The sequence below is a fragment of the Vipera berus genome (genome assembly GCF_964194415.1).
Source record: "Vipera berus genome assembly, chromosome: 3".
In the NCBI taxonomy this organism is placed as follows: domain Eukaryota; kingdom Metazoa; phylum Chordata; class Lepidosauria; order Squamata; family Viperidae; genus Vipera; species Vipera berus.
Genome location: NC_138204.1, coordinates 39,247,537 through 39,272,340, shown reverse-complemented (window position 1 = coordinate 39,272,340; position 24,804 = coordinate 39,247,537). Strand labels below are relative to the sequence as shown.

At 37.0% G+C, this 24,804-nt stretch overlaps 1 protein-coding gene across 2 annotated transcripts in view; it reads left to right on the top strand.

Moving 5' to 3' along the window:
• The window catches only part of TAFA3 (TAFA chemokine like family member 3), a 94,581-nt gene that overhangs the window by 56,261 nt on the left and 13,516 nt on the right, over positions 1 to 24,804 (top strand). For both annotated transcript variants that reach the window (XM_081322434.1, XM_081322435.1), the window contains one exon: positions 23,489 to 23,638. In XM_081322434.1, coding sequence (XP_081178560.1) covers positions 23,489 to 23,638 — 150 coding nt within the window. The remainder of the gene's footprint in view (positions 1 to 23,488; positions 23,639 to 24,804) is intronic.

Here is a 24,804-nt window from a genome sequence, read left to right as displayed (position 1 = left end):
TGAATGAATGAATGAATGAATGAATGAATGAAAAGGTATACATAATTTCAAGTAAGGCTTGGTTCTGGTTGACTATCTATGCAGCTTCCTTGATAATGGAGTAGAAAGGGTTTTCTGTTGCCTTCTTCCTGAACTTTTTGTTTGTTTCTTTTCACTTTTGATTCTAATGAATAATCTTTGAATTTCCAGGTGGTCTCCCATTCAAAAACAAATCTTGTTTTTCTTTTAGTGGCAGTCCAATTTCAGCTATTCTCAAAAAAGCTATCACATTTGAAAGTGTGATATGACAGAGCATGACAATTGTTTATATACATATTTATCTAAAAGGAAGATGATGCTGAATTTAAGGAAGATCAGATAGAAAACAGCACCCCTCTTTGTTATGATATTCTTTAGTGAATCTGCTGACTTTACTATGTTATAGATAAATTACTTGGCAGAGATGGGAAACTAGTATTCCTTTCAGGTAAATATTATAATGAATAAAAGGAATATAGTAATGGAATTTAAGATCTCTATGCAGGTATAGGGCTATCTTTTATTTCAAGAAAAAAATCTTGATCAAATGGTTCCTGTTAAATGTTAAATACATAAATCTTTATTTAAAGGAAAAACCTCACCCACCTGGGATTGACTGTGCAGCTGTCTGTGTGCAAAACTGAGCTGAAACTTTGATTGATTTCAGAGGTGACACAAAGGAGAGAAGAACACAGTATGCTTCTCATTGTAAAAATGAACATGCACATCATCCCATCCCTAAGGGAATTTAGGACATTTCTTAATTGAAGGCAGCTTCACAGAATTTTCAGCTGATTAAAATATTTTTGTTTATTAGTGTTCTGTTACTTCATTAATCATTTATAATTAATTTACATTATCAGGACCAACTGTGGGTGTTTTTTGAGTACATGGATAGAGAGGAAGTTCTCTGAGAATTTACAATCTAATGGAAATCTGGAGTTTAGACATGCAGTATTCCCATTTAGAGGTTTTGCTCAAGAATTAAAAAAAAAATCTGAATGACATCACTATTTAACAGACTCACTGACTTTGAGTTCAGCTGCTTGCTGCCCACATCATTTGCTCACATTCATACTACTCCTGGGCAGCAGTAATACTTTCATTCTGAAAAGCAACATATTTGTTAGTTTCAAATGAAGGTTGGCTGGCAAGGCTATCTCAAGGTTTCCGATATGAAATATATTAGAAGAAGGAGGAAGCAGCTGTGTATATAGTAGACCTGATATACTATTGTGCCTTTCAATTTTAAAACCACTGATTAATATAAAAAACAACCCAAGTTTTATTCTGGGTTTAAGTTTTATTGCCTTTGGTTAATTGGTTTGTCTGCCAAGCTAAAACAACCTTTGAACTGGACTATATAGAACAGGTGTAGACAGCCTTTTTGTGATCAGGAGCTGCACTGTGAATATAAGTGTATATGTGTGTGAGAAAGGTGGTCAGCCCAAACCAATTGACTGCAGGTAAAAGCTGCTTCATTGAAAGGTATGGATCATAATGTATCATGTTGCAGGTTAGTACTTAAATGTTGTTTTTCATGCTTCCAACCTAGAGATGAGAGATAGTATTTTAGAATAGAATAGAATAGAGCTGGAAGGGACCTTCGAGGTCTTCTAGTCCAGCCCCCCGCTCAAGCAGGAGAACCTATACCATTTCAGACAAGTGATTGTCCAGTCTTTTCTTAAAAATCTCCAGTGATGGAGCACCCACGATTTCTGAGGGCAAGCTGTTCCACTGGTTAATTGTCCTCACTGTTGGGAACTTTCTCCTTAATTCCAGGTTGCTTTTCTCTTTGATCAGTTTCCAACCATTGGTCCTGCCCTCTGGTGCTTTGGAGAATAATTTGACCCCCTCTTCTTTGTGCTAGCCTCTCAAATACTGGTATACTGCTATCATGTCACCCCTATTTCTTCTTTTCTTTAGACTAGCCAAACCCAAGTCCTGCAGCCGTTCTTCATATGTTTTAGTCTCTAGGCCTTGGATTATCCTAGTTGCTCCTCTCTGAACTTTTTCCAAGGTCTCAACATCTTTTTTGTAGTATGGTGACCAAAATTGGTTGCAGTATTCCAGGTGTGGTCTCACTAGGGTTTTATAAAGCAGTACTAATACTTCACGTGATCTTGATTCTATGCCTCTGTTTATGCAACCCAGGATTGTATTAGCTGTTTTGGCTGCTGCTGCACACTGCTGGCTCATAGTCAAGTGATCATCCACTAGGACTCCAAGGTCCCCTCTCACAGTTACTGTTTTTGAGCCAGGTCTCACCTAATCTGTAGTTATATCTTTGATTTTTCCTGCCTAAACGTAAACCTTTGCTTTTCTCCACATTAAAACTCATTTTGTTGGACAGGGCCCGTTATTCCAGTTTGTCAAGGTCTTTTTGGATCCTGAGCTTGTCTTCTTCTGTCATACCTACCTTATGTACTATTGCTTCTTGTTCACCCTGTTTGTTCCCCAAACTTTGAGCATTAGTATATAAACATTAAGGGACGCGGTGGCTCAGTGGGTTAGGATGCTGAGTTTGTCGATCAGAAGGTCGGCAGTTTGGCGGGTCGAATCCCGAGTGCTGCATAGCAGAGTGAGCGCCTGTTACTCGTCCCAGCTTCTGCCAACCTAGCAGTTCGAAAGCACATAAAAATGCAAGTAGAAAAATAGGGACCACTACGGTGGGAAGGTAACAGTGTTCTGTGCGCCTTTGGCGTCTAGTCATGCCGGCCACATGACCACGGAGACGTCCTCGGACAAGCGCTGGCTCTTCGGCTTTGAAACAGAGATGAGCACCGGCCCCTAGAGTCAGAAACGACTAGCACGCATGTGCGGGGGAAACTTTACCTTTTTACTTTTTATATAAACATTTACTGTAAGACTTTATGTCTTTCCGTGGCTATGTTTCCTGGATCTCCTGACTGTTGTTTGATTTTTTATTTTTTCTCATTACTTTGTTTGATTTGTTTTCTTGGGTTTTATGGTTGGTTTTGTGTACTAGAGATTGTAATGATTGGTCACCCTTCTTCCACAATTTTAGTTTAAAGCCCTTCTAAAATTGAAGGGGTAATTGGGCTAAAGTCATCCAGCTAACTTTATTGCCTAAGACGGGTGTCAAACTCAATTTCATTGAGGGCCGCATCAGCATTGCAGTTGCCCTCAGGGGGCTGGGTGGGTATGGCCAGGGTGGGCGTGGCCTACTGGGTGGGCATGGCTAGAGTGCGTATGGCCTACTGGGTGGGCATGGCCAACTCTACATCGTTCACATCAAGGGTGCCTATGGGAGCCTGGGCAGGAGTGGGACAGATCTGAGGGTCTCTGGCAGAAGGAGGGTCTCTGGGCCAGGGCCAAGGCAGTGGGGACCGTTCCCTCACTGTTTCCAGAATGGCTTTGCGGGCCACATGAAACCACTTCACAGGCCAGATCCGGCCCCCAGGCCTTGTGTTTGACATGTCTGGCCTAAAAGAAAATGTGCAAATGTCATAAATATGAATCAGTTGTCAGGTGTCTGAATTTTGTTCACATGACCATAGGGATGCTGCAATGGTTGTAAGTGTGAAAAATGGTAATAAGTCCCTCTTTTCAATGTTGTTGCAACTTCGAATGTTTGAGGACTATCTGTATTCTTGATAATAATATTTTAAACATCTACTAAAATCTGAAATGTGCATATTATATAACAATAAAGGGAAGAACTACTTGTGTTGCCCAGCCCTAATATTGAGAGACCTGATCTGAATTTTGCTAAAATTTTGCTAAAAATCTAATTTAATGTGTTAATAGAATATATATATATATATATATATATATATATATATATATATATATATATATATATATATATATATATATATATATATATATATATATATATATATATATATATATATATATATATATATATATATATATATATATATATATAAAGATTAAAATTAGGTAACACGTATATTAAAGAGGATTCTATCTCACAGAAGGGATAAAGACCAATTCTGTCTCTTGATCTTGAATTTCAGATGTCATCTATGAAATAGCTTGAAGAAGAAACACATTTAAACTGGCATTTTTGCTGTTGAGTTGTGGTCTAGGTTTCATTTTTGGTTTCTGCAAACAGAATCCTGGCAGGACAAGAAGTGCTGGTTATCCAGAAACCATTTAGCTATTGTTTGTCTCTGATTATTACTTTGGGCAGCACTTCTCTTGCAAGGGCAGCACCAATTTGGGGCAGACTTCCCAAATAGGCTAGTGGAGATCATGGATGGGAAAGCTTTGCCCAGTTTGACTGGTGCATCATTGCACCTCTATCTGAAGTATGAAGTCCCAAGCAATTGCCTGGACAAGTCCCTGTAGTTTTCTTGGCAAGGTTTTTCAGAAATAGTTTGCCATTGCCTCCTTCCTAGGGCTGAGAGGAAGTGGCTGATCCAAGATCAACTAGTCAGCTTTGTGCCCAAGGTGGAACTAGAATTCATTATCTCCTAGATTCTAGATTGATGCCTTAACTACTATATCAACCTGGTCATTACTTTCAGACAGACTACTACAACGTGCTCTGTGTAAGACTACGCAGAAGGCACAATTGATGCACAATGAAGCAGCCTGCCTTTGGATGCTCTTTGACACTTTATTACATAATAACTGATTTGAAACATGGCAGTAAAACAGTAAAACAGCTTTTATGCTGTATGTTTATCCAAGCAAGTTGACACTGATGGCAATTAACTTTTCACTAAGGCTCTTAAAGGATAATATTTCACAAATAATTTCCTAAATTACTTTCTGATCTGAGGAAAATATTTATTTGGGATTAACACTGGGTTTCTTCTGAAGACAAATCACAGCATTAATTTTGCCCCACAAACTTAATGGAATTTTAATCTGTCTATTAACATCCAAATCAATATTTTTAAATGTTTTGACATCTTTATTTCTGCATATTTAGAAATATTTTTGAAAATATTAAGTCCCAAATATTTGAAATAAATCAGTAGAAGTTGCAAAACCAAACACTTTACACACTTGTTTGATGTATTACTGTTGAACCTAAAGGAAATAAGCAAGATTGATTTTTTTAAAAAAAATCCCTCTCTCTGTCTTACACATAAATACAAATACTTCATTTTTATTTTTCTGTGTCTGTGTCATTTCATAAAATTGTACAATGACACCAGCTGCCTGAGATGTTTCCTGACTGCTGACATATATAGTAAATTCACATATTGGACATTACATCTACTCCTCTTCTTCTCTTTTGGGTTTATGCATCAGAGGTCATCTTAGTCTTAATATGAAAATGGATTTTTGTTTTCATTTCTTAAGGGACCTTTGTTGCCTATGTGTTTTGATCAATGTTTATCACCGAGTGATTGGAGAAGCCATTCATATCAGCTAACACCGTCCAGATGAGGGCATAAAAATGTGTTTGGCTGCTCTTTTTTAAAGGTCAGCTGGATTAGGACAAGGCTTTAATTTTATTTGTATATCCAGGATTCATGGGGTCCCTTCTTTTACAATGCATATATGCTTCTGCAAGATCAGTTTTCACAAAAAAAAAAGATAGGAGAAAGCAGGAGGGAAAATAACAGCTAAACTGGAGTGAAAAGCATGGCACACAGGGCAGGAAATTGTCCCCAGCTCTCCCATGGTTTCCCGCTGTTCAGCATTAAACACTTGCTCTGATTTGCCTTCTCAGACAGAAGTGATAAATAGTTTCTTCCAGCTCAGCAAGAAGAAGAAAAAGAGGGGAGGTTTCAGGGAGAGACTCCTATCATTCTCATTATGCATCCTCTGTAGAGCAGGTTTTTCTTTTCGCACAGATACTTGGTATGAAATAAAAGCCCTAAGCAGATCCTTGGAGCTTTGTCAGCTGGCATTAGCTGACATGATGGGGATAACTGTAAATCTGTGTGTTTCCATTATCATATATTCTCCCAAACCATAACAACGAATGTATTCAGCCGTAGCAAAATTGTGTGTGTATGTGTGCATGTAAAATCTTGTTTTTGTTTTTAATGTGTTTAGAGGTGGATGTAAAGTCCTTTTGTCTGTATTTCCATATCATGACAAGCCATGACCCCTGATTTACTTAATCATTTTGAATAGTATTATTTTAAATAGTGTTTTTTTTAAAATGCTACAGAAAGAATAATATTTTAAACAGAAAGGATTTGTCCATTGGTGTAAATTTGGGACATATGTCCGATGAAATATGGGCAGGAAGAAAGTGAAGGGAATTCCATGGCATGATAGATGTCTACTCACATAACAATTGAAGTAGATCAATAAATAGATCCATTTGCCTGCCAAGTTCTTACTCGTATGTCAAAGACCCATCAGCCTGTTTACTTTACTCTAAGCCTTCAAATATTCAGTAAAAGGTCTTGAGGGGAAATGCTAAGCTCAGTGTCCTCTAACCTGGAACTAGGGATGGTTGAGGTGGAATCCCACATATTTAAAGATTGTAAGGTGGGGAATATTTATGCTGAGTACATTTAATTGAATATATTCAGCAAGTGGTCGGCCTGGACAAATCTTATAAACCTTGAAGATGTTTTGTGCATTATGTTATCACAATGATGACTTGAATAACATAGTTTGCATCAAATATAGATGCTATTAGGATGCATGTCATGTCACTTGCCGTGCTTTCTGGATGCCCATGTTTGTCAGTCTATCCAGACTAGTTGCATCTAGCTAGAATGCCTCTCATATGTTTCCATTTCTTTAAAGTGTGTATTTTACTTAATTGAATATACTAAGATATCTTATATTAACAGTTGGAAGAAGTATAAGAAAGTAAATGTATCAGGTTTTTTTCCTAGATGAATGTATTGATATAAAACAATAGGGTTTTTTTGTTATTAGATTTTCAGGTCTCTGCAATCTTATGACAAATACATATCTGACACAATTCTTTGACATTATGCAAAATGCTTGGCTGTATTTTTAGCCATAGCAATTTTGTATTTTGTGTTTGCATTTTGTACATTACAGAATGCAAGACATATGGCAAACTTATATTTTGGGATAACCTTTTCAAATTGTTGTCAGTTAGAGCTATTAATATTTTAGGTTAGATTGTTGCCAGCAAAATTTTATTCAGGTTATAATAAAACTAAATTTGGAAACTGCAAAATAACTGTATATTCAATTAAAATGCAAATTAATCATGATGTTCGACAGCATCGACAATTCCTGAATTACTTTCTGTATTGCAGTGTGCTTTAGATGATTATAGTATTCTTATAAACTACTATGAAACTGTATTATTAGAGTTGATACCACTTATTTGTAGAATATCTGGAATAAAGAATTAAAATATCATTTTAATAAAGGCTAAGGGTCTTAAAGCATATTGTGTTTTATATTATCTTAAAATGAAATTAATTCAACAAAACATTCTTTCTCACATATACTGGCTATAGCAAAGTTTATTTAATAAGGTCTAGTAATTAACCTCATTACAGCCAAAGTAAAAAAATGAATCAGTTATACTTACTCTTATGGTATGACCTTCTTCTAGTGACCTATTTTGAATTGATATCCCTAGTTTTGTTGATAGAATGTTTAAACAAATATGTATTTGTATTTCTGTATGTGTGTATTTCAGAAATTTGGAATTTAGTATATAAAGAATTATAGAAGTATTGGCTGTGAGACAGCAAAAAATGATTATTATTAAATGTTTGAAAGGTAGAACCACTCTAGATTTAGATCTTGGATTATAAATATGAGCTGTTTTTGAGATGACTTTTCATTTATATAATGGAAAGACTAATGAATATAATTTTATGTAGTTAAGATTTAATGGCTTAATTAAAAACTTAACTGAATGAATTCTTCCATGCAATATGTGTGTTTTTTCTTTTTTTGTATAGTAAAACAAAAATGTTATTTATTTGTATCCTGCCTTTATTTTTTAAAAAAAAATATCTCAAGGCAACGAACATATCCAGCACACCTGCCTTCTCTTTTCTCCTCAACAGCCTGTAAGGTGAGCTGGACTGTGAGAGAGTGAGTGGCCCAAGATTATCCAGCTGGCTTGCATGGCTAAAACGAATTTGAAATTATGGTGTTGTGCTTTCTAGCCTAGTTCCTTAACTACTAGACCAAACTGGTGCACATAGCAAAAATAAAAAAGAAGCCTAGCACATTTTTTAAAAGAAGACTTACCTGCCCCTGTATGGATTTTAGCAAATAGCACCCACTACACATCTGAGGTCAAAGCATTTTCATATCTATTTTTATGGCATAATCTCTTCTCTATGTTATCCTTTTGTGCTATCTGTTGATTCTGCAGTTTGTGTGCCATATTAAGTTCCTGACAGTGAAAACATTTAATCATTGGCACAGCTATCATTCTCCAAAGCACCTGAAGGCAGGACAAGAAGCAATGGATGCAAACTAATCAAAGAGCGAAGCAACCTAGAACTAAGGAGAAATTTCCTGACAGTTAGAACGATTAATCAGTGGAAAAACCTGCCTTCAGAAATTGTGAATGCTCCAATACTGGAAGTTTTTAAGAAGAGACTGGACAGCCATTTGCCTGAAATGATATAGGGTTTCCTGCCTGAGCAGGGGGTTGGACTAGAAGACCTCAAAGGTCACTTCCAACTTTATTATTATTATTGTTATTGCTTACTTCCTGAAGTTTTGGATGTTCTGTCGCTAATGATGATTCTCTATATTCTTCAGGTGTTATTACAGCTACAAATGAAACATGGTTGAGCGTCTTTCTGAGAAGGTTCCCTAAGCTAAGTTCAGTTTGCTATTGGAACAGATATTGGGAAGCTTGCAAAACATTTCCTGTTCTTCAGAAATACCTTCCAATATTTCAAGCTTAGACACAAATAGATTTAAAGAGATACATATTTATGAAGACAAATATCTCACCTAGAGGTGAGCTCTGTTGTGATTCACGTTTGTTTTATAACTGAGTTGACTGAGTAAGCAGGATATTTTATTTGTTATTTAAAAAGAAAATTAATGCATATTGCTTTCTTTCTGAGTGTTTCATAGTGATGCTGCCTATGTCAAGAGCCAGTGTAACCTTTTTGATTAATAAGGCTAATAACCTATGACATCAAAATAGCATAAACCAGAATGGAAAACATGACTTATTTTAGTTTTAAGCTTCCTAGAGTTTTCACTGTGTGTATTAAGTATTACCTGTGGGGTAGCTAGAATGCTGGATACGGATACAAGAAATTGAAATCTGTGTTCATCACTGACACTCTAGGAAGCCTTGAGCATTACTCTGTACTGTATTTTAAAACTGTCTCACAGGAGTCCTACGAGGCTAAAATGTTGTTCAGAAAGCTTTCAAGATAACATTTCATGGCATTTTTGCCAAATAGTTCATAATCTTTCTCTATCTTTGTCAGTGCTCAATTATGTGTATGAAAGAGATTATCTACAGAAGTTAACATATTTTGCAATTGATTTATATGCATGAAGGGAACTCTAGTCTACAGAAAAGCTTATGAGTGCAATAAATCTGTCAGTCTTTAAAATGCCACAAGACTTTTAAACTGTAACATAACACAAGAAATATATCCTTACCCTCTCCGTGTAAATACATACCCATGGTACCAGTTTTTCATCCTTTTGTGTGCAACTGTTCTCATAGTTTTAAAATGTGTATCTATCTGCACTGACAATTATTCCATTGACAGTAATTCTCATTAATTATAGTGCTTCTCTTACAGCCTAATCATTATTGCCCTATTATTTTATTCTCTTGGCCACTAAGAACCCTTTCCTTGGGCAAATAAGAAGGCTGCAGTGAAATGGGTAGGATCTTTGTGTGTTATTTTCACTTAAAATTAAATCTCCCTCATGCTGAAATGCAGCAGAAATTTTTAAGAATAACTTCAGATTCAGACAGTAAAGTATCATGCTGATTTTAAGTTGAATATTCTTCAACTCTTTCAATTGAGGAGATAAACAAATCCTGCTAATCTCAACATTAAATGTCAGTTATGGCATCTTTTTTCCCCTCCTGTCACCCGGAGTTTTCAGTCATTCAGATTTCAAGCATTCAGTTTTCTGGCATTCAGATTTCTAGCATTCTGGCATTTAGGGTTTTGAGAAAACTGCTAGTTAATCCCTTCTGTTGTAATCTGTAGCAAAATATGGTCTTTTATTTCTGAGGGGTCCTTGGTGGTCTCTGAGCTTGGTTGTTTTCTTGCAGACCTTTCATTACCCAACCTAGGTAACATCAATAGTGCTAGTAGGGTTTGTTCTTATTGTATATTCTAATGGTTTGCACTCTCAGTGTTGGTTGGAGTTGTCTTGGTGGTTCTTTGGTTGGGTTGTTTATTGTTAGCTTGTTTGGCAAGGAAGAAAATAAATAAGAAATGGAAATAAATATAAACTTAGCATTAAGGTTAAATGTAAGGAAAAAGACAATTGCAGGTATTTTAATTTTAAATAATAACGTAACACCTGGTGCAGGAAAAAACCCCCAAACAAACCTAGTTTTTGTGTGTCTCTGCCGGCTTGAGAAAATCTCAACTATTGTTTTTCTATTATCTTCTTTTTCAATTTGTCCAATAATGAGAGATCTCTGGGTAGATAACAAGATGATTTAAAAAATATATTAATAAAATAATAAAAACAGTAGAAAAATAAAACTAATGTACTACAAGATAACAATGCAGGAAAGAATATGAACATTTAAACAGATAAAAAAAATCAGTGTTTTACAGGCAATTAAAATCTAGGAGTTCCTCCAGAAATGAGAGAAACACAATGAGAGTGGCTTCCCCCCCCCCAGTTTTCCATATATTATGTTTACATAAATGAATACACCTAAAATCTAAATATATACATACTGTCCTGTCCTTTGATGTAAAGGGCTTTTCAAGAAATAAACAAATCAGTCCAAATTCAGTTGGTATTAATGCAGTCCTCTGAACTGGAGCAACTCTAATTCCTGTACTACATAATAGGTATTGGAATATTTAGAAAGCATGTTCATATAGTCCCTTGGGAATACATAGAACATTGTTCTTCTCAAAAACATTATAGGAGAAAAAGGTAACAGCTGCCATAAATCTATAATTAGTATCGGTATTGAAAGACATTGTCTTTTATGAGGGAAGAAAAATATGTGAATTTTTATTTATATAAAAACACATTCAAAAGAAAAAAATGAATTTATGAGGTTTGTCATAGCAGAACTATAAATTAGACACAAAGAAGTTGCTCTGTTTTGAATATAATAACACATTTCATTTTAGGATTATCTTTCCTGCTGCTGAGATCCTTTTAATCAAATGGTTAAAATAAAACCTTTCTATACTAAAACAATATTTTATTTTTAAGCAATGGCTCCTCCATTTAGCTTGATGAAATGAAATTGTATTATTCAGGGATGAAAGATTATTCATAAAAATTACAAAAGTTGTGGTGAAGAATAAGATTAAGTCATAACTTTAGAAATGATTTTGGTATTCTAGTTCTTCATGAAATTAAGATAGGCTCATCTCATTAACACCTATTAATTTCATAGAAATATATTAATGTGAATCTAGCCCTTAATATAGTTTTTTTAGACATTTCAGTCTTATACATACTTATCTGAACGAAAGTTTCATTAACTCAGTAAAATTGTTTTAATCAATACAATGGCAAATTTACAGTGTGGGTAAAATCCTTTGGAAGATGAAGTGAATCACTCTTTTAGGAATTAGGATTGGAAGTTTGGACTTTCCATTTACTATGTTATTTTGAATATCTTTATTTTGGGGTGATGTCAGTTACAATTATTGCAATTAGCTTCTTCTTTCTTCCCCCCCCCTGAATATTAGAATCCACCCAAATTATTTTCTTCCGTACTATTTCTGCAAGCCCCTTTCATTAACATTTCTTAAAACAGCCACATAGACAGAAATAAGTGTGAACTAAAATAATTATTTCAAGCATAGACAGAACTTCCTACTCCTTTTTTTCTCTCTTGAGGATCAGTTGATGCCTACTACCCTAAGGCTTTTCTCCTTCAAAAAAAAAACAAAAAGTATGTAGCTGCTCCCAGCAACTCCTGAGGCAGTCATTTAAATCTGCAGACTAGTTAATAATACTTGCCTCAAACTTGAGCAAGTTGCTTATGGAACATAACTTACTAGCCCACTTTATTTATTAGGAGGTTTCTGATTTGAAATAATAAAGGAGGTAGTCATCATCATCATCATCATCATCATCATAAGTTGGAAGGGACCTTGGAGGTCATCTAGTCCAACCCCCTGCTAAGACAGGAAACCCTATACCATTTCAGACAAATGGCTATCCAGTCTCTTCTTAAAAACTTCCAGTGTTGGAGCATTCACCACTTCTGGAGGCAGGTTGTTCCACTGATTAATTGTTCTAACTGTCAGGAAATTTCTCCTTAGTTCTAGGTTGCTTCTCTCCTTGACTAGTTTACATGTACATAATGTATGCTAAAAAGGTTGGAGGGGGGCACTAATTCCTCCCCCTTTGGATAGAATAAGGAAACCTTTGCCATTCCAGGAACTGTGGCAGGGTAGCACAAGGCAATGAGTGAATGACAGTTTTTGTACTGTTGGTCAACTGAAGGAAGCATTAAAAGGCTTACGGTATTTATTGCCTAGAGCAGGCATGTCAAACTGCCGGCCCACAGGCCGGATGCATCACGCCAAAACTGCGCCCACCCGAAATGGGGAAAAAGTCCCGATATGTCACGTGACGTCATGTGCCATTACGAGTTTGACATGCCTGGCCTAGAGTATATTATGTTTCAAGGATTTTTTTTTCCTTACATTTAAGTTGTGTCTGAATCTTGAAACTGCCTGGAGAGGTTTCTGCAGTTTTCTTGACAAGGTTTGCCATTGTCTCCTTTCAAGGGCTGAGAGGACGTGATAGTCCCAGGGTCACCCAGCAGATTTCAGAATTCATGATTTCATGATAAGGCTGATACCTTAACCACTAGGCTTGAAATTGGTCATGAATCAAACTGTTTTTGAAGGATTAAGGAGTGAAAATGATGATACCTAGTACAAAAAAATTCCTTACTATTCTTAATAGGTATTTAATATGAAGTCAGTTTTCCAGTATATCTCTCCCAAACAACTCTGCCCATGTATGTTGTGCCAAAGATGACAGTAGCATATTTGGCCCCAGCACACATTCTAATACATCCTTAGTTAATACTGCTTTTGTTCATAATTCAAAAAGGTATGTCAGGTGACCACAATTGGTAAAGGAGTAGACTTTGCTTTTTAAAGAGAGACAGTAAAGCAAACAGGATTGCAACCACAAAATTATTCATAATTTAGAATAAGTGTAGCCAGATTATAGATTTGTACGTTTAATGAAATAGAAGAAATCCAAAAGCAGGCCCAAGTGTCTAGATTCCAGTTCTCTGCTGTACTCTTTGGTGCTAGAATATTTTTCATCTCTTCTATTTTTATTTTTTTCTCTTGTCTAGCTTAAGAGCTACTTACATAGAAGGACAGTTCTTCAAGTATTTGACTGTCCTTCTAAAGAGATGCAGCTGTAGTGATACAGTTGCAGTTAGTGTGTGGATTCCTGAAGTTCTTTATGGCTCATTGAACACCCAAGATTGTTTTGCACATCTTTCAGTACCTGCTGTTGTTTGAGCTCTTTTGGTTTCCTAGCCTGGTTGCCAGAGTTAATGAATAAATGTACTATTCTAACCAAATAGTAAAAGTTATGAGAAGCTGGCAGAGACTTGAAAGAGCCTGAAGACCTGGCTCTTCGAGCTCTCGGGCCCAGACTGAGGAGGAATTTTTAATTTGGGGTTCTTTTTAACTGACTACAGGGTTAATTTAATATTTTTTAATTTGGTTCTTAATTTTTGTATTTTGGATTTTTAATTCCCTGTAAACCGCCCTGAGTCCTCAGGGAATAGGGCGGTATATAAATATAACTAAATAAAATAAAATAAATAAAAAAGCAGCACTTAGTACAAGGCTTTTCAACCTTTTCACCCATTGTACCACTTTTAGGATATGGCAACATCCGAGTACCACCAGTCACCTAGCAAGGTGTCAAAAACATGATGACCAAAAAAAAAAGGAAACAAGTGATGAAGTACAGGTAGTCCTCGACTTACAACAGTTCACTTAGTGACTGTTCGAAGTTACAATGGCACTGAAAAAAGTGCCCCCCAAGCCACAGTCGAGCAAGACACCTGCCTGCCTGGCAGCGCTCTTCCTCCTGTCTGAGGTTTTCATTGTTGTGAGCATTTCTGTTGAGGATTGGCAGCTGGGGTGGGGTGGGGGGGTGGGTGTTTGGTTTTTATTCCCCCCGTCTGCTGGGTGGTTGCAGCAGGTTTTGGTCACTTCACATGACCCTGGGACACTGTGACTGTCATAAATATGAATCAGTTGCCAAGCATCTGAATGTAAATCACAAGACCTTGGAGATGTTGCAAGATTCCAGCTGATTTGACAGCCCCGAAGAAGCGCTGACCCTGGCGCTTCCGCTGAGCCCTGACAGCCCTGCAGCTCCAGCCGTCTCTCGTTCAGGCTTGTGCGGTGCTGCCACCAGTTCAGCTCATTCCCCTCCCCCGCTACTTTTCTAGGATGGTCGTGTGCCACCTGCCAGGTGCCAATGTACCACAGGTGGTACCCGTACCACTGGTTGAAAAGCCCTGACTTAGTAGGTTTGAGGCCTGAGGTGAAGGTGTGTCATGATTTGCTAAATAGAAATTCCTCAATCCATTCCTGATCTGTATCTTTCATCCTTATAAAATTATCATATATCAATTTAAGGATAGCTGGGCAAGGATTCTTTAGCCTAACAAATACATCCACAGATTCATTCATTTTTTTAAATAGTTCCAGAAGCTTATTATAGCTTATAATAATGTCAATTTATGTGAAGTGATAATTATAAATAAAGTAATATTTAATACCTATGTAAAAATCATATCTTGCAACTCAGGAGGGTACTTCAATATTTTGTCCCAGATCAGTTATTATTGAGGCTAAAAAGAGTGCTTGAAATGTTGCGGTGTAGATGACATTTAAACCAGGATTTTTCTCAGTTCTGACAGAGAATAAATGGAGTAATCATAAATCAAGCACACTTCCTATTGTGCTCTATCATAAAGCTGTAAATTAGTCTTCAGGCTTTCAGAATTGCAGTAGGTGAAACAATAGCATTGTTCAAGCCAGATCAGGCATCAAGGTTCCAGCAAACAACCCACACTTGGTTTTAGGGTGCAAGAGACAAGGTGGTAGCAGTTACTAGGCTCAGGATTGTGGAATTCATGTAAGCAGTATGAGGCACATGGCTATAAAGAAAGGCTGAAGTCTAAGATCTAAAAAGCCCTCAAAATGTGTTGAATGCCTAAGCTGAAGAAGTGACAAAAGGCAATTATAGAGCTCAGATCAAAGAGCATCAAGTAGAAATACCAGGAAACATGCACTTTAGCAGTCTGGCTTGTTTGTGTCTGTCTTTCAGTAGTGGGATCTTCCTGAGCTTCTCTCATGGAAGCCACTTTCTGTCAGCTAGTGATGGATGGGATGATTTGATATTGTTGCAACTTGATCTTGGGGGTGGGGGTCAGCCAGGATCTATTTTGATATATTCCTTAGCTCTTTTTCCACCATTTGAACTATTCTTCTATTCAATCTGCGATCAATTTTTCTCCTCCAGCCACATCCAGTAAAGTTGGCTACAGTAATACTACTGAAATAACAATCATGATCATGTGCACACAAAGCTCTTTAGAGATGCTTTGTAGCCTTTACATTTACCATACTTCCTTTCCTTTCTGCTTCCCTTTTTTTTAACCTACCTTCACTATACCTTCACATAATGACACAAAAAGCCTAAGCGAGTACTTTTCTCCATTTAAAAAGAATGAGTGACTAATTATGACATTGAAGATGCCTGTGATAATTAAAGTAAATAGTCTGATTGAGAGATCACTAAGATCCAAGAATGCCTTTTAACTTTTAAGGGGTACCAATACTTATATCCATTCCATTTTCAATTGCTTTGTGATTTACAAGAATATGCTAAGTCATACATCAAAGCAGACTGTACAATAAAGAATAGTGGCATTTACCCGCGTCAGTTTATTTTACTGCAGCTTGGGGTTCTTTGGGGAAAAGTGGTGGGGTACCAAGACTTTTGGCTGCACCTGTACTTGTTTCTCAAGTTTGCTTTGATATTTCCATGTATCAGTAGTTTGCTGGGATCAGGTACCATTAATCTGATCAGTAGAGGGAAACATCATGTAATGGCTCTCTAATTCTCTGGAGGAATTATTCACATTCATAAGAATTTTCAGTCTTTGGGCTCTGCTTTTTTGCGATTAAAATGATTAGTAATGCAAAAGATGAATCCCTTTGGGTGACCTCAAAGAACACCATTAGTGAGAATTATTTTTCTACAAAGGAATGAAAAATGGCAAGTAAGTACACCATTAATGCCTTTCTGTTTGGGAACTCAGGTATAAGGATTTCACCATGTCAAACAATTGTAGGTTATGGAATAAGGCATGCATGTCTGAAAAAGATGCTGCTGCATTAGAGAAATGTTGCACTTCCAAATGCTCCAGCAAACCTCTTGTTTTCAAAGTATGCACAACCAGATTATGAGATCAACTAGTTTTAATATTAGTGCAAAAACCTAACAAGGTGGATTTAAACATAAAAGAGTTATTTGGGAAGAGGGGAAGGCAAAATAAATTGAAAACAGAAGTTGCTTACAAGAAGCGTCTCAGGACTTTTTCCTGTTATTTTCCATAATAACATTTCTTCTTTTCCACGTACAGTTCATATAGGTTTTATCCTAAATGTGAAAGTGATACTTTTGCATATTCTAATGCTTATGATGGAGGGGAATCTGGGGACTATTGCTGCAAGTGCCAGGGCAATTTCAAATACGGCTTGCAATTTATTAGTATGACATATTGGAATTGTTTACTTGAGAATCTTTTGTTTCAGGTATTTAAAATTCTTTAGATGCATATTCATAATGAATACATTCTTAACAACAAACAAGATTCAACACCCACAATGCTATCCCCATTTTCTCACCAATCATTCTGTTATCTGTGAAAAATGGCTTGGGATATTTATAAGAATTGGGAAGAAGGGCATAGTTTTATAGAAAGTCTGAAACAGTGCCTGGATTGTTAAAGTAGCTTTTAAAAAGTGATTTTTGTTGAAATTCTCTTTTACAAGGCTTATTTCCAATTAAGATCATATTTCAAATCCACATTTTAATTTTTTATTAAGTGAACTGGATCATTTGCACATGTAGTGTTTTAAATTAGGGATTTTTTTGCATTTCATGCATAACAAGCAGAAAAATTCCATTTAGTAGTTGATACACGTTGATTTAAAAATCAGTTGCCTGCTGTTTTTTTATATCTGGTATACATTTAACATTTATAAGTTTCATATTCTGTGCAAAAATATAAGTACATAATACTTGCAAAAGTGTATTTAGTTGATAAATTAAATACACTTTTAATCCTTAGACTATATGTAGCTGTGGATAACCTTTCTGCAACCTCTGAAACAACCCAGACTAGATACAGCCAAAATTTTAAGCCTTTTTTAATAGAAGAAAGGTTTGGGAAGTTTAGACATGCAAAATAAATTATTATTATTATTATTATTATTATTATTATTATTATTATTATTATTATTATTATTATTATTATTATTTGGATTTATATACCGCCCCTCTCCCGAAGGACTCGGGGCGGTGTACAGAGCAATTAAAACACTATATACAACACATAATATACAAAATTAAAATAAATTAAACCAAATAGCCCTAAACAATAAAACATGTTCTAAAATTTAAAATTTAAAATCTAAAATCCCAGTCCCTCAGTCCAGGCCGGCAAGTTCAAATAGCCAAGTCTTCAGGTCGCGGTGAAAAGAGCGAAGGTTGGGAGCCATCCGGAGCTCAACAGGGAGCTGATTCCAGAGGGCAGGCACGCCCACAGAGAATGCTCTCCCCCTGGGGGCCACCAGTCGACATTCCCTGACCGACGGCACCCTGAGGAGGCCCTCTCTGTGGGAGCGCACAGGACGATTGGAAGTTACCGCTGGCAAAAGGTACTCCCGTAAATAATCCGGGCCCATGCCATTTAGGGCTTTATAGGTCATCACCAGCACCTTGAATGTCCTAAATCTTGTCATAGCTAAGGAATATATTGTGCTCCTTGTTAAATGTTACCTCCATCTTCCCACAACAAAATAACTGAATTGATTTTTCCGATTACTGAAGTGGTTTTGGAACACATGGCCTCTAATGGGCTATAGCCAAGCCCAGATCTGTTTTATTTAGTAAGCACAGTATTAGTATTTTTCCTAAAACTAATAGGAATTCTGAAAGTAAAGAACTAAAATGTTTAATTAGCAAAATAAATCTCAAATAACAAAGGAAAATTTTAAGAATATTATAAAATGATTAGAAAAACATGTTGCAGTTCACCCAGGTCTGAATAGCTTACTCTCCCAATTAAGAACTGGCCTTCAAATGCTTCTTGATGGGAAGTAATATTTTCATTTATTCTCTGAAGCCCATTGTCTCTCCCTATCAATTGTTAGGTACATGTTGAATAAATATATAAGTACACTACTTTTGACTTGAGGTTACAGATCACATGCAAAGTGAGCTTGTGGGAGAAGGCTGCAAAAATCACATAATGAGGGACAGAGTGTGTGTAATATAACTTTTAAGGATGATAATTCTGCAAAGAACAGCCAAAGTGACTGAAAAATAGAGGGGATTTTGAGAAAAAGGTCAGAGCTTGTCGACCAGATTTGTTTATCATCTGAACAATGGTCCCCAATATTCCAAAGGAATCTCTGAGGATTTTTCCAATGTCTACAGATGAATGAGATGGGGAAATTGGCACACTTATCTTCCTCTGTGATCAGCCAGTGGGCAGCAGAAAATACAGAAAGAAAAGAGGTTGGAAGATTCGTGTAATCATTCCTGATGAGTGGCTGAGCAATTGTCTGGTTATAGCTCTAATATTAAGCTATCAGGTGTACAAAAGGAATTTTCTTTCTACCAGTTCCACAGTAGTACAGAATCTCCTTCATTAGCAGTTTCTCTCAAGGTTGTTCTGGTAGCATATTTCTTGATCTTATTCAAGAATGGCTTCAAGGAGTCAGCAATAACACTCTAAGGTTTGAATTTATCAAACCTTAGCTTTCCTAATTAATCCAGGAAGGAAGGAAGGAAGGAAGGAAAGGGAAGGAAGGAAGGAAGGAAGGAAGGAAGGAAGGAAGGAAGGAAGGAAGGAAGGTAGGTTTTTGATGCTCTCTGCCAGCTTCCCACAAGGAAATTCAGTGGGGAAGCCAGCAGAAAGTTGGAAGTCATTTCGACTTCTACTGCCTTTTTTGCCCACCCTTGATTATTTAGTGACACACTTCTCAGCTATTAAGTGAATTACATCAATAACCAGCTGAGAAGGAGAACATAAGAAAACCCATATTGGAACAGATCAAAGCTTACCTAGTCTAACATTCTAATCTCACAATGTAACACCAAATATTAAATGGAAACCTATAACAAATAGACACTGATAGCCTCCACGGTTTCAATTCCTCTGAAAATGTCCATCTTGGTGAATATTTGCTAAGTTTTATAATTGTGAATGTCATAGGATTTTGCAGTCTTTTGGACCTTGTCTGTCAGATGTAACTGCAGGAGTAGGGGTGGGGTACAAAAAAAAAGTCAGGATGACAGTTATGACCATGCAATCAAAGATTTGGCCATTTAAAATATGTTTGATGCATGTTAAAAAAAGAGTAGGGTTTTTGTGCACGTCATCTTGAGGTGTTTTTTTTAATTCCCCTGGTTGCCATGGTGTAGTAATCCAGTACATAGTGAGGTGGGAGACCGTATAAATTTGTTTAATAAATAAAAAAACAAATAAAAGAAATCCAGGTGTTTCCCTGTAGTTTGCCAAGATGCCATGCTAGTTTAGCAAACTTTTATTAGTGTCTATGGTATGAATTGATAGAAATCATCCCTAAAGGCTTATTTGTTTGCTCTCTATTTGAAGTCCTAGATACTTAGCAAATCTAACGTCTGTTGGATTTTCATTTGTACAGCAGAAGAAGGAGCCATGTATATGAAAGGGATCTAAGTCCAGGAAGAATTCCTGAACTGGAGGCTCAGGTCTTATTATTAGCAATTTTACTATTGTTACATGCACTTATATCAGGAAGCAAATCTCTTTGCATTTTATAAAAAAAATTCTAAGAAAAGATGCTGAAGATCAGTCTCCAAAACAGATTGTGGCAGAATTGAAATTATTTGTACCCAGATAGTAAGAAAAGTCCTTGGCTCAGAGCCTATGTATATTTATGCATTATTACCACTTCCATTTAGTATATTTATTGTTATTTTATGGACATTTTATACTAATGAACCATTACTTTCATTTCTGCCCTTAATAATCATACAATTGTCTATCCTGCAAACATTTGCAATAATATTCCTGACTATAAATTTGATACACTGCCTCTCTCTCCCTTTGTCTTTAAATTCTTTAGTAATTCAGTTTTAATGAAAATGTTCAGTATGCAAAAAGAACACAGAGTTTAGGTGTGAAATAGCTAAAGAAACCAACAAGAATATTCCTGTATATAATCTGAATAAGTAATCACCTCTTGGATTTGTTTGATTATATGCTGCAAAGGAATTTAACAGAACATATGGTCCTGGGAATATAGAAAAATACAAATCTATAAAAGTTTTGACAAAATGAAGAAATTGCAAGTGTTTCTGGTATAACTGCAACATAAATTCACACATTTGACAAAAAGAAACAGTTGTCATTTCATAAGGTTATTGTTTGTACATAATAGGTATCTAGCTATTGTTCAGTATATGGAAGTCAGGATACTGCAGCAGACTTAAATGCTTTTTAATAAAGTGTATGAGTAGAAATATTTTCCACAGATTAGATTTCAGATATTGTGTTGAGAGTGCAAACTGGAATTCTAGCTTTTTTCAGTTTTACTTGAAACTAATAAGTTCTCACTAAAATATAAGTTCAAAATATGTAGGCTAATAAAATGATCTCTTAGTGTTGATCATTAGAAATACAGTATTAGGAATTTCAAAAGAATGTCCTAGAAAGGAATAATAAACAGCTAGCCTTAACAAAAAACAACTCAAGCCAGTTTGTTAACATATCTGCAAACACTGCTGTTTCTTCCATTAGAATTCAGCAGTACAACAGTATGTCCTGTAATATCTTTTTATATATTTCAATTCATAACCATTTACATTAGTCTAAAAAGCTTATGCATATAGTATTCTATGACAACATAACTCATTCTTTTTTTAAAAGTCAAGTATATTTTAAGTCAAGTTTAGTAAGAATATGAATGATGATGTGATCAAGAAATGGGCTTTTTAGAACAAAAGTTAAATGTCTACTTTCAAAAGTTTCACAATAAATTTTTTATCATTAATTGAATAACTTTGGATTATATTTTTGACACAAATTTTGACTTATTTGCCTTTTTTCAATCCTTTATAACATTTTGCATTGGACTCCCAAATGTTTTATACATAATTTTACCAAATGTATATGGAGATTCTCAGTCATCCAGGTCATAGTTGTCCCAAGGATGCTTTTTCACGAGGCAACTGGACTTCCTTGTTTTTCTTTGAAGAGGTTTTGCTTCTCATCCAAGAAGCTTTTCAGCTCTGACTGTGTGGTGGGGAATGGAAGGATTTCTACTCCTTTTCTCATCTTATTTGTACATTACCCAGAGTCACTCTGTGTGGGAGATGGGAAATTTCTAATTTTAATAAATAAAAAAATAAACATCAGTTCATATATTTGTTTATATATGAACCAAACAAAGTCTGTTCATTAATTTTTCAGACAAATTTTCACTGAGATTACTTTTATGTTACAGTGATTATTTTCATTTACATGCATTTCCAGATAGTTAATTATTTGTGATTATTTCTTTTAAGCAGTTCCAACTGTTCTTGACTTAACTACTAATACTGTTTTTAAAGATGGAGATTAGTAATTTCTCAACCACAACTTAATCAGATATGCTTTTTGAATTTACTGTTCTTCACATAATAACTTAGATGGAGATAAATCATTACTTCTTCTCTTTTTCTCACGTATATAAGTAGTGATTTGAAAAAAAGGACATTGAACATTTAAGAAAATTATTTCAATACCTCTGGCTTTGTTCCTTACCTTATTTACAAATTTAGTGATACTGAGGAAAATGTCAAAGGGAATGTTAACATAGTTCTTTTTAAAAATGAGATAATTCCAAGGAAATTAATCATTTAATTATTTATATCATTCTTGTGAATGTTTCTACAGTTAGAATCATGTCTGCAACTTTATGAAGATCCCAGCAAAACACTCATTTAAAATGCTTCAAAACACACCCCTGTTTTGGGCCAACTAATTGGCCTCTATGCTTCACTTCTTAGACATGCAACTAAAGTTAAGCAAATTATCTTATATTACATTATTAATGGCAAAAAGGAAATGTCTGTCATCAAATGATTGACACTTAACAAATATGAAGTGTTTTTCTCTAGAATTCTTTATTTTAGTGGTAATCATATGTCAATTAAATGACAGTAAGAAACAATTTGATAAATATACATAATATATCAGCTGACTCAAACCTAGTTACAGAAGGGAAATGGAATGTAGTATTATAAAATATAGCCTTATTAGTTTCAGAACACTTTGTTACTTGCTGGAGTAACAAAAAAGATATCAAAGGCTTAGACTCTTGGATTAAATTGTATCTCATCTATAAATCTTTTAGATTATGGTTTCTAAGGAAGGCAAATGCACTTCTACCTAAAATTTTGGATCTCATCATGTTGCTCATCATGTTCAAAATGATAGATTTTAGACACTAGGATAGAAGGAGAAAAAAAGCTATGACAGCAATGGGAATCTGCAAAATTATTAAATTGAAACTGATCTAGAAATCAGCTTCAGCTGATCTCAATTTGATGTCCATTACTTTCATTGATGTGACATGCAATTTTTCTTTGGATTTGGATTGGTTTCGGATCAGTGAAAATTTTAAAAGGAATGAAGTTATGAGTAACTTTATATCAGCCTTTCCTTTGGTATCACAAAATCTCTCTAGATTATTTGGGAATAGCAATTCTAATAGTTGCAGTTCCAACACATCTGAAAGGCAACGAGCATTGTACAAGGCAAGTTCATCTGGATTTTGCTGTCTAAAAGTATTATTGTGTGGCTTGTACCACATATTACTCAGACAGGTTTGCTAGAGTTTATGAGCTAGTGTTTTGGAGTCAGCTAAGCCTTAGCTGACCAATGACAATTTGTGAATGGTACTCTTTTTTAAAAAAAAATTGTTAAGCTTTTTGCTCTACTTAAAAGTTGTTCCTTAATTTCTTTTATTCTGTATGTACAATATTATATGTCTTTTTACTCCTAAAACATAGGTATACCATATGCTTTCCTTCCTTGCAGTGCACATAGAACCTGGTACATGTGAAGTCATCGCTGCCCACAGATGCTGCAATAAGAATAAGATTGAAGAGCGCTCCCAAACAGTGAAATGTTCCTGCTTTCCAGGTCAGGTGGCTGGGACAACACATGCTGCTCCTTCATGTGTAGATGGTAAGTGTACAGGTGACTACAGTGTGAATGTTTGGACATGGTTGTGGCTAGATCAGGGGTCGGCAACCTAAAAAAGAAAAAGAGCCACTGGGAACCGGTTCCATCACAAATTAAAAAAAGAGGGAGCCGCGTGCGTGTGTCCATGCACGCGCATGCGCAAAAAGGTTTTTTTGCGCATGCGCGGACGCACGCGGCTGCCATTTTTTTAAAAATGAGATGGAACCGGTTCCCGGTTGCCCGATGGCGACGGCCCGTCTGCAAAGCTGCCGAAAGCGGCAGCTTAGCAGACGGGCCGCGGCAGCTTCCTCAAAGAGCGGCGCTCCTGCCCATTCAGAGAGGTGCGCACGCACCTCTCCGAACGACCGGAGGTGCGCGCGTACCTCCGCGCGAATGGGCAGCGGTGCCGCTCTTTCAGGAAGCCCGCCGCGGCCCGTCTGTGAAGCTGCCGAAAGCGGCAGCTTAGCAGACGGGCCGCGGCAGCTTCCTCAAAGAGCGGCGCCCCTGCCCATTCCGAGAGGTGCGCGCGCACCTCTCCGAACGACCGGAGTTGCGCGCGCACCTCCCCAAACCTTTGGGGAGGTGCGCGCGTACCTCCGTGCGAAGGGGCAGCGGCGCCGCTCTTTGAGGAAGCTGCCGAAAGCGGCAGCTTCCTGAAAGAGCGGCACCGCTGCCCATTCGCGCGGAGGTACGCGCGCACCTCCGGTCGTTCGGAGAGGTGCGCGCGCACCTCTCGGAATGGGCAGGGGCGCTGCTCTTTGAGGAAGCTGCCGCGGCCCGTCTGCTAAGCTGCCGCTTTCGGCAGCTTCACAGACGGGCCGCGGCGGGCTTCCTGAAAGAGCGGCACCGCTGCCCATTCGCGCGGAGGTACGCGCGCACCTCCGGTCGTTCGGAGAGGTGCGCGTGCACCTCTCTGAATGGGCAGGGGCGCCGCTCTTTGAGGAAGCTGCCGCGGCCCGTCTGCTAAGCTTCCGCTTTCGGCAGCTTCACAGACGGGCCGCGGCAGCTTCCTCAAAGAGCGGCACCGCTGCCCGTTTGGGGAGGTGCGCGCGCACCTCCGCCCATTCGGGGAGGTGCGCGTGCACCTCTCCAAACGGGCGGTGCCACTCTCCATTTGGAGAGGTGCGCGCGCACCACTGCCCGTTGGAAGAGGTGCGTGCGCACCGGGC